The sequence below is a fragment of the Drosophila takahashii genome, chromosome 3L, assembly GCF_030179915.1.
Source record: "Drosophila takahashii strain IR98-3 E-12201 chromosome 3L, DtakHiC1v2, whole genome shotgun sequence".
In the NCBI taxonomy this organism is placed as follows: domain Eukaryota; kingdom Metazoa; phylum Arthropoda; class Insecta; order Diptera; family Drosophilidae; genus Drosophila; species Drosophila takahashii.
Window position 1 is genome coordinate 22,911,866 of NC_091680.1, and position 8,754 is coordinate 22,920,619.

The window sequence follows — 8,754 nt, forward strand, 5'->3', positions numbered from 1 at the left end:
ATCCTGGGGTAACATCCTTAGTCTCGAATTTGGGATGGAGAGGATTCGCCAATCAGCTGAGCAGCATTGGTCTGAAATAATGGCTGAATAGCCTAGATCCTAAACTATAGGATCTCAGCCTTTAATTTTAAATGAGTTTCTATACAAATCATATAGGTATTTTAATATTTATTCAAATTGTGTGTTATTTACATAGATGTGGTGCATCTTTTGAACTATGTACCTAAGAAAAAGCAATTCATCTTTAAAAAGAGTACGATTTGAAAGTATTTCATTTCGATCTTACATCCCGAAAATTACCTAAAATTCAGGGATTGATAGTAAAAAATTATTCAAATTAAAAATTTGTATATATATATATATATATATATATATCAGTTCGCATTGCAAATCAAAGAGTTTGTTTCTTTTCTTCCTGAAGTGGGTATGATTTTTAACAACTTTAAAGGAATTCAAATAGTAGATAACATACTTCGCTACGAATTAGCAAAGTGAAGTGAGAGGCTGTGCGATGACGGGTTTTGTTTACAGAAATCCGTCCTGAATCAACAGTTTTTCTTGAATAAAAATCTACATTTTCTCAGTGCACAAACGTTTGGTTGGTCCTTGTTTAACTATACCGAATTACCCAAACATGCCACGTAATAAGGCATACAACCGAAGGAGAAGGAACTTTTCCACAAGTTTGCAAGCGATAATAAAAACTTGCGAATATTTAAAATTTTTCGCCAAGCACAGTCCTAGAAAGGGGAATCTCTGGAGGGAGGATGAGAAGCCCCTATTCAGCGTTTCCGTAATTAAGGATGCACTGCACATCGCTCGAACTGAGAGTCGTTGACAGCAGCTAAAGTCGCGTTAAGGCCCATGAGTCACTTGATGAGTGAGAAAAAAGCAAACGTTTTTACCCACACTATATATCTAAGCGGAGTTCGGTCGAGGGCGATAAATCTTGCGTAGAAAAGTGCAATAACTTAGAGGAGAGCGGCTCCTTTGAGCTTCCCGTTCGGTACATAATTTCGGGGCGCGAACTTAATTGCGCGAACAGTACACGTCAGAGCGTTACTTTGAATAATGGATACGGTAACAGAAACAGAAACCAAACCGTTCGGCATTAGGTCTAAAAATTCTCAGGTTTATGGGAGAGTTTCATTGAGCTGTTCGGCCCAGTTTAGGGCCAATAAAAAGGAATTAAGCTGAAAGTCCCTTGCTCCGCCAAAAAAAACTTTCGTCGATGGCTGACTGGAAATGAAATTTATGCAATTTTCGTTTCGCTTGAATTGTCCAAATTAAATTTGTTATATAAAAATGTTAATTTTTTGCCGTCCTGCTCGCTTCGATTGCTTATTTTCTGCATTTGCTGCTGCTGCTGCTGGTGTTGTATACGCATTTCAATTATCGACATTTGAGTGACTTTTATTGAATTTATTTGGTTCGCTTCACCTTCGGCGTTTGTCGAAAGTCCGAATGTCCAGCGAATGAAATGGAAGCGAGCCCGTGGTTTTTTCGGCTTTAAGGTTATCAATTATTATTGTCACATTGTCGCAGATTGATTTGGGTTCTCGGGCGAGAGGGTGGAGTTGTAGTGGCCACAAATCTTTAATTCCCCTCAGGCGCACAAATAAAACGCGATTCTATTGCCATTTGCCGGTTGAAATCCGTTTCCAAATTGCATTTAAATAGTGATCTTCTGGAATAACCGGCGCATACATTATGCCAGAATATAAATCGAGTTAACCCTGAGTCTCGATCAGCCCGAGAAATTGGGTTAGATATGCTAATCGATCGAAAGGAGGAGGGAATATTAATAAGTGGTGAATAAGTCTTGGGCACAACTATAGATTATTATGATAGACAGTTCGCAGTTATGATTGGGTGGGTTCGTTGGCCTTATCATAGGTGTGACTTCCAGCGGAGTCTTCTCTCTTGATTATATCATAACTCTTTCCTGCAGCGACGCCTCCTACATCTTAATTGGGTCTCAGCAAGACCTTAACCCCGAAATCGAGGGAAGCCGGTCTCCGTTCTGTGGGTTAGCAAAGTCTGACCAAATTCGAATTCGCTTGTCGGCGATCTGCAATCGAAATCACAACTTTGGTCCCACACACAATTGGAATGCAAATGACGCCCTCGGGCGGCAATCACTGTCGGTAAAAAGAAAGGCGAAAGGGCGTTAAACTATATTTGAAGTCTCTCCGGGTCTATGAGCTGTACATATATATTTGAAGACCTATCGCGAAAATTGTAACTCTCCTCGGTTCAATGGCCTGGCGAAAGTTTCTCCCTTGGAAAGAGAGCTTAAGCGAATTGAAATTTAAAGTTTTCACAAATGCCGCGGGCCGAAGATTGTTCAACTATGAAAATCCACTTATAAAAATTATGTTAATTGCGTTGAGCAGGCAAAATGGATTCTTATTAAATCAGGACGAGCCAAGGGACTTTTGCTGGGCATAAAGGATGAGGCATAAGTAGCATAACTGACAGACAATCGGCAAACAAACAGATTGCCAAAAATAACAGGCGACGACAGTGGGCAACAGTTTCCCCAAGTGAAATTCATGGAGACCTCCGCATCTTTTGCCATTTCTTTGGAGATTGAGGCAGTCAAAAGCCTTCGACTCAGCTCAATATTTGCACTCCGAGGCATTTGCCAGCTGGGAGTTAATTTTCACAGTCTTGTACATCACCGACTGTCGGATTCAGACATCATGAAGGGCTTGGCAAACAAAGGCTGAGCAAATTTCGTAATCAGTTTTTGCCAAAGTTCTTAATGCATTTAAAATAAAGTGATATCTCTCTAGCCTTATAAAATAGAGCCGCTCCCTCAAGGAGACTCCATTCCCGGAGGTGCTCCGACCCCTCGGTCCACACTTAAAATGCGCATAAAGAACTTCCTTGAATCGAAGGAATTTATTTGGTCTTGCACGCAAATTTTATGCTCCTCAGAGCCGCCGGCAATGGCGACGACGAACTTATTGCAATTGCTACAAATTTTTACATAAATTTACGCTATGACAACGCTTTCCCCTGATAACGCCCCTTGGTCCTTCCTGGTCCTAGTTCGCATTCCTCTTACATCTCGGCATTATGCAAGGGCCGTTAGCATTTTCCCTATTTTTATGAGTTTTTTTTTAGCTTTCTGTTTGAGTAATTTTTTCGCCAGGTGGAAATCCACTTTCAATTGTTTGGGGATCTGCCTTTGGCGTCCTGGAGGTTTACATATTGCTCATTTCAGCATTTTCAGCATTTCACCGGGGAGCTGTGGGCGTGGCGGGGGACGGCTTGCCTCTTCTTATTGCCGCTGCCTGTTGAAGTGTAAACATTTTCGCAGAAGGTGTAAATAAAATCTTGTAAGGCGATGCTTCTGCCGGCGGCATCCTTGGGCGTCTCCTGTTATCCTTGGCGGAAGTCTGCTAAGCTGCTGCCGCTCCTTGATTGCTTGTTCCGTTCGCGATTGGGGGAGGTCGGTGTGTCAACAGATTTTCGCAAATAAGCCAAACACTTGGAATATTGATGTGCTGGAGCTGGCTGGCTGCGCCCCATTCGCTGAAATCTGCTGCGTTCCAAATGACAATGACCAGCAATTGGCCTAATGGCCTAGCCATCGATTTGGCCCGAAATGCTGTTTATTTTTACGAGATTAGCATTAACGCGGTGGAGCTCGTTAAACGGACTCGAAAATTGTCAGCGAACCACAAACCGGAGCGTTCTATTTTCCACTTACGTGTATATGCAAAATTAATGCCAACAACTCAATAACTTTCAATAAGTGAACAACGTGCACAGTGGGTTTACTAAACAGTAAAAGTTTGAAAAATATATATTTTTAACTAACTAGTAATCTAAACAACACTTTAAATATTACAATGTCTTGAATGTTTGAAAATTATAATATCGTACATTTTTCCTGATACTTAAGTCTACACATAAGAAAAAAAACACGCCAGGATCAAATCGACATGCGCATAGTACATTTATGGTACATATTTACACAAAAATCGGTTTTACCATGCAATACTGGCTAAAATGATATTAAATAATGTTATTTTCTCTCTTTTGGAGATTCACTAACTTCGAAAATACCTTTCTTCCTCGTGACATACGCTCAGGAAAACCATCTCCTGGCATTTCGCACAACCAAATGATCCCCGTGCCCATCATTCCATCGCACATCCCCAGCTGCATGGGCGGCGTGTGAGGAGGGGGTCCTGTGTGGTGTCTATTTAATTACAATTGTCGCTGTCGCCGCAATCCGTGTCCTGTGCAACGGCAACTGCAATTAACGCACTCGGCCTTTGGGAGCTGCCTGCTGGATGCTGTTAAATGCAGGATGCAGGATGTTGCTGGCTGGGAGCGCAGTATCGGAGCTGGCCGTGTCTGGGCCTGGGTCCTTCCACGGCTTTATCTCCGCCGGGGGGCGGGGCTGTGGGGCTGTGAGGCTGGGCGATTATTTTACGCTCAATTATTGTTAAATATTTCACAAAATGCGAATATTTATTTTAACATGGCAAATTGGCCCGGTTGGAGCTGGTGTCATGTCCGTGTTTCGGTTTCCCGGCCGAGTGTCCTAATGAGATTGCAATTATTTGGCCATAAATTCGTATTATTCGGGCTTTAAAGTTCATGCACTCCTGTGTGGCACATTTTTACGTCGTTGTTGTTTGGCATGTTGCTGCACTGCTGCAGAATTAACCCCTGCAAAATGACAGCATTTAATTTGAAATTATGTATTAATTAATTTGCCCATAGCAGTGGACATTATAATTAAATGTTTAATTTATGGCTTCTAATGGGGCCGTTATTCAAGCGAATATCTGTAAAATCGGAGAGTTCAGTAAGAGGGCAAACCGGGATTTGTACGTATGGCTGCCCTTGAGTTGGAATACAGAAAAAAATCCATTGATAAAATAGGCTAATGATACAGTTAATGTACTCAGTCCACACATTTGTTCATTTGGCTAAAGCTTACTAAGCTAAAGCTGTTTTTTTTACTGTTTAAAAATCCTTGTATTTTGAATTGTTATACCTCGCAACAGAAGTACTTTGCGCGATTAATTGTGATCTGTGGTCCTTCAAATCTTTAATTTACTGAACCTCCCACGTTTCAAGTAGGTATTTAATTATTTTGGTATTATATAGACGTGCATGTAAAATATTTGTTAAATTACTACATCTTTTGCATTTGTACAAAAAACAAGTATAATTACAATGATTTTACATCACATTATAAATGTCCATACCTAAAAGCTTGCTTGACAATTGGCAGCCGAACAATGCAGAATAACTACATTTAGAAACGAAAATCAGATTCTTATTTTACCGTTTAATATTTTTGACCTTTGATACAGAAAATTCTTAAAAAATTAAATTACTTAGTAAGTAATATGATTATTTTAATATTGACTATAATATTTAAAATTAATTTTTTAAACGGACTCTTAAAGCACTCGCCGCATACTTTTAGGCTGAACAAAACAGAGGCCATACTCGTAGCACGGAACCCCTTTGTGGAAGCAGAGGTTGGGCAAAGGGGTTTGAAGCCGGCGCACAGTCACAGCAAATATTGAACAACATTGGCTGGGAATATTGAAATACTTTCGGCGACTGTTTCCGCACTTCGAGCCCGCTCCGGGATAGTTTTTCCTTTCGTGTTTGTCTTTTGGCTTTTTCTGCTCGCCCCGTTGTCAACTGGTGGTCCTTTTCGGGGGCAGCCCCTCCTTACTTCGAGGTCCCGAATCGTGCTGTTGTTTGTTTACCTTGTGTGCAAACTGCATTTTGGGGCTGCCTTCGGTCCAGGAGCCAGCGAATTTATTGCAATCACGCACAGGATTTGTCGCTTTGGTTTTGGCCCCGTCTCGCGGTTGGGCAAAAAATGAAAGCTGAGATCTAAGGTCAGGGAGAGAAAAGAGAGAGCAGGGGAAAACTGCAGAATTTTGCAACTAAAATGGCGAAAACGCAATGCGCATTAAATTTAAACTAATTGTTTGGCATTTGTAATGGTGGCCGCTGCGCCAAACGTTTTAATTGCGGCTGCAGCATCAGCAGTTGCAGCAAATTATTGGCAGGCTACAAGCGCAATGGCCGAAAGGAAAAAAGCCTGAATAAAAAATGTAAATTAATTTGGGGTCTGGGACTGTTTTTGCGGCAATTAATTCGAACACGCGGCTCCGCCTTTATTTCTGGTTCTGGTTCCGGTTTTGACTTTGCCATATGTGCGGTTACCCTCAGGGGGAGTCTCCCAACCCTCCTCCTGCTCACGGGTTAACGGCTTTATTTGCCGACTGCAGTTGTGCAATGCAACCCTGTGTACTTTTTATCGAGCCGAGCGCCTGCAGACTGTCTGCCCAGTGACGTCTATCCTGATATATATATATTTTCCAGGACACGGCCGAACAATGTCTGATTAAGGTGCCGCCATTAGTTTTTCCACTCTTTTCGGCCAGACAACTTTTCTTCCAGGACTAAGGCAACAGTTGACCGACACTAATGCCTTGGAGAGCAGGCAGGAAACCTTTTTGCCAGGCAGTCGTCGCACACACATGGACTGCACCATTATCAAGGGTCGCTTCAAGTTTTTCCACACACTTTATTGGCTGGACTATGTAGCACTACCCTTTCCCTTCCCTCGATCCCCATACCCAGATTCTATGGACAATTTCCTCATTTCGGCTTCGGCTTGGCCCTTCCATAAAGCTGTTCCGGCGTCGGGATGTCGCTCACAAAGAAGTTGGCCGGAATGAAGTGGAATATCTTCTTCAGCACGTCCAGCAGAATATCCTCGATGGTCTGGGTGATGACCGTGTACAGGGCATCGGCCAGCATCCGCCAGTTGTCGTTGAAGAACTTGTTGGTGCTGTCCTCTTCGCGGTCAAAGATATTTGGATGAGTCGGATGAGTGGAGTGAGTATACCCAAAAAAAATCGATATGAAACGTAGGTCGATTTTACATTATTTAAGATAATTTTTAATTTGATATGATTAATTTGATATGTAAATTTGACCTTTTCGAAAAGAGTATTTCATGTAAAAACGATATGGGCTTAGCATGACCTGAAATTTACATGGCCATATCGAAAACAAATTATTATGAAACGTAGGTCGATTTTACATTATGTAAGATCAATTTTAATTTGATATAAGGCCAGGTTTATTTGATCTGATCGAAAAGAGTATATCATGTAAAAACGATTTGGGATTTGCATGACCTGACATTTACATGGCCATATCGATTTTACGGAAACATGTTTTTTTTGTCTGTGGGGTCTTGGAACTGCAGCTACTTACCCAGTTGCTTGTTGCCATTGAACAGATTGGAGAAGTAGGACTTCAAACCGTCCATTTTGAAGTCCACATGCAGGCTGGTCACATTGTAGAACGTGAATCCGCCCTTCGAGTAAAGACGCGTCTTCGTGTGCATGGTCACCGTCATGTTCTCGGCGTCCAGGAACACCTGACCCTTTCCGTTCAGAGGGATCAGCAGGATGCGACCGAACAGACTGTAGTCCGACTGCAGCTTCATCTGGGGCAGCGTGAAGGTGGTCTTCCAACTATAGTCCTTCTTGAAGACCCTGTAAGAATTATTACTTCACTAACGAAAGACGTAATTCAAAAAGTACCACTTACTGACTCTCCAAAACATGCGTGTGACCGAACCCAATAATCTTGACGTTGGCCAGCTCCACTTTGAGGTTAATCGCATTGCTGTTGCCCTGGGTGATCCGGATGCGGTTGAGATAGAAGGGATCGAAGCTCTTGATGCTGGTGAGCCCGGGAATGCCTGGCAATAGGTAGCAGATTGTCAGCAGAGAACCCCCTCAGTAGAATCACTCTACCCACCATCGTTGAGTTTGTCGAACAGCTGCTGAATGCTGTGGGTCGAGCAGTTGACAAAGTCCTTGTCGGCTATCCTACACTCTTTGATGTAATCTGCTGCGGTTCGATTAGAATTCGGTTCAGTTTGGTTCAATTCATATCAGTTTCAGTTTCAGCGCGAGCGCGAGTAAGGCAAACCAAATACACACAGAGAATTCAGAGAAACAAATCCGGTTTAGTGGTGCAATATTTTTGGCGCAATTCGAACAGCGAGTTAGTCACATAGATGTGTGTTAGCCAAGACCGTGGAGTATTAAAGCTCTTCAGGGACGTGTGTCTTAGAGATAAGCAGCACTTAAGGACTATAAAGGTCGATACACCATCCTCCATTCGATCTCAGGGCAGGCGGCACTTACGCGGCTCTGTCAGAAATCCATCGTCGCCTCGAACTACGCAAGTGGCCAATGCCAATAGAAGCACAATCCGTTCCAAGAGTGCCATCTTCGGATTCTGGGTCAATATTTGAGGAACTGACAGCAATGACCAATGCCGACCAACGTCAACGAGCTGCAAATGAAAACTAAATGAAACCACTTGCGATTTTCATATTTTTCTGCGCGGCATTCTTTTGGCGGAAAAACTTGATTTGAGTGGCTGGCTAACATTTCGCAATCCCATCGTCATCGTTATCGCGCACCGCTGGTTAGTTGGCCAATTGTCGGCCAGTCGAGAGAACAGCAGTCCGCCAGCTGAGCGAATAGTCGAATTGCTGCAGTTTCATTTCGTCATCGATCTCTAGCTCTAGCATCGCATCGGATCAGATCGGCTGGCTGCGGCGGGGAAAACACGAGGAAAAGTCTTCAATGAAAACAAATCACGCAAGTGTGGAGCTGTGCCGATGTTGACACTTGACTGCTGAAATGACTGCCGAATGGCTTGCAAGTT

At 42.8% G+C, this 8,754-nt stretch overlaps 1 protein-coding gene across 2 annotated transcripts; it reads right to left on the reverse strand.

Moving 5' to 3' along the window:
• Positions 1-6,657: 6,657 nt before the first annotated feature.
• Positions 6,658-8,310, reverse strand: Jhbp6 (Juvenile hormone binding protein 6). Of its 2 annotated transcripts, none has more exons than XM_017142426.2 (5): positions 8,226-8,310; positions 7,834-7,923; positions 7,621-7,774; positions 7,282-7,565; positions 6,658-6,857 (listed from the first exon to the last, which is right to left on the reverse strand). In XM_017142426.2, the coding sequence occupies exons 1-5, from the start codon at positions 8,308-8,310 to the stop codon at positions 6,658-6,660; spliced, it is 813 nt and encodes a 270-aa protein (XP_016997915.1). The 2 variants fall into 2 exon arrangements, with proteins under 2 accessions (XP_016997915.1, XP_016997914.1); XM_017142425.2 differs by having other exon boundaries at positions 7,834-7,926.
• Between the last annotated feature and the right edge of the window lie 444 nt (positions 8,311-8,754).

Bases quoted from the DNA above. Each gene is read 5' to 3' on its own strand.
- Jhbp6 (XM_017142425.2), bottom strand. From the start codon at position 8,310: ATGGCACTCTTGGAACGGATTGTGCTTCTATTGGCATTGGCCACTTGC. The intron at 7,566-7,620 runs GTAAGTGGTACT...TAATTCTTACAG, and splicing joins ACGCATGTTTTGGAGAGTCA to GGTCTTCAAGAAGGACTATA. The intron at 6,858-7,281 runs GTAAGTAGCTGC...TTGACCGCGAAG, and splicing joins CAATGGCAACAAGCAACTGG to AGGACAGCACCAACAAGTTC.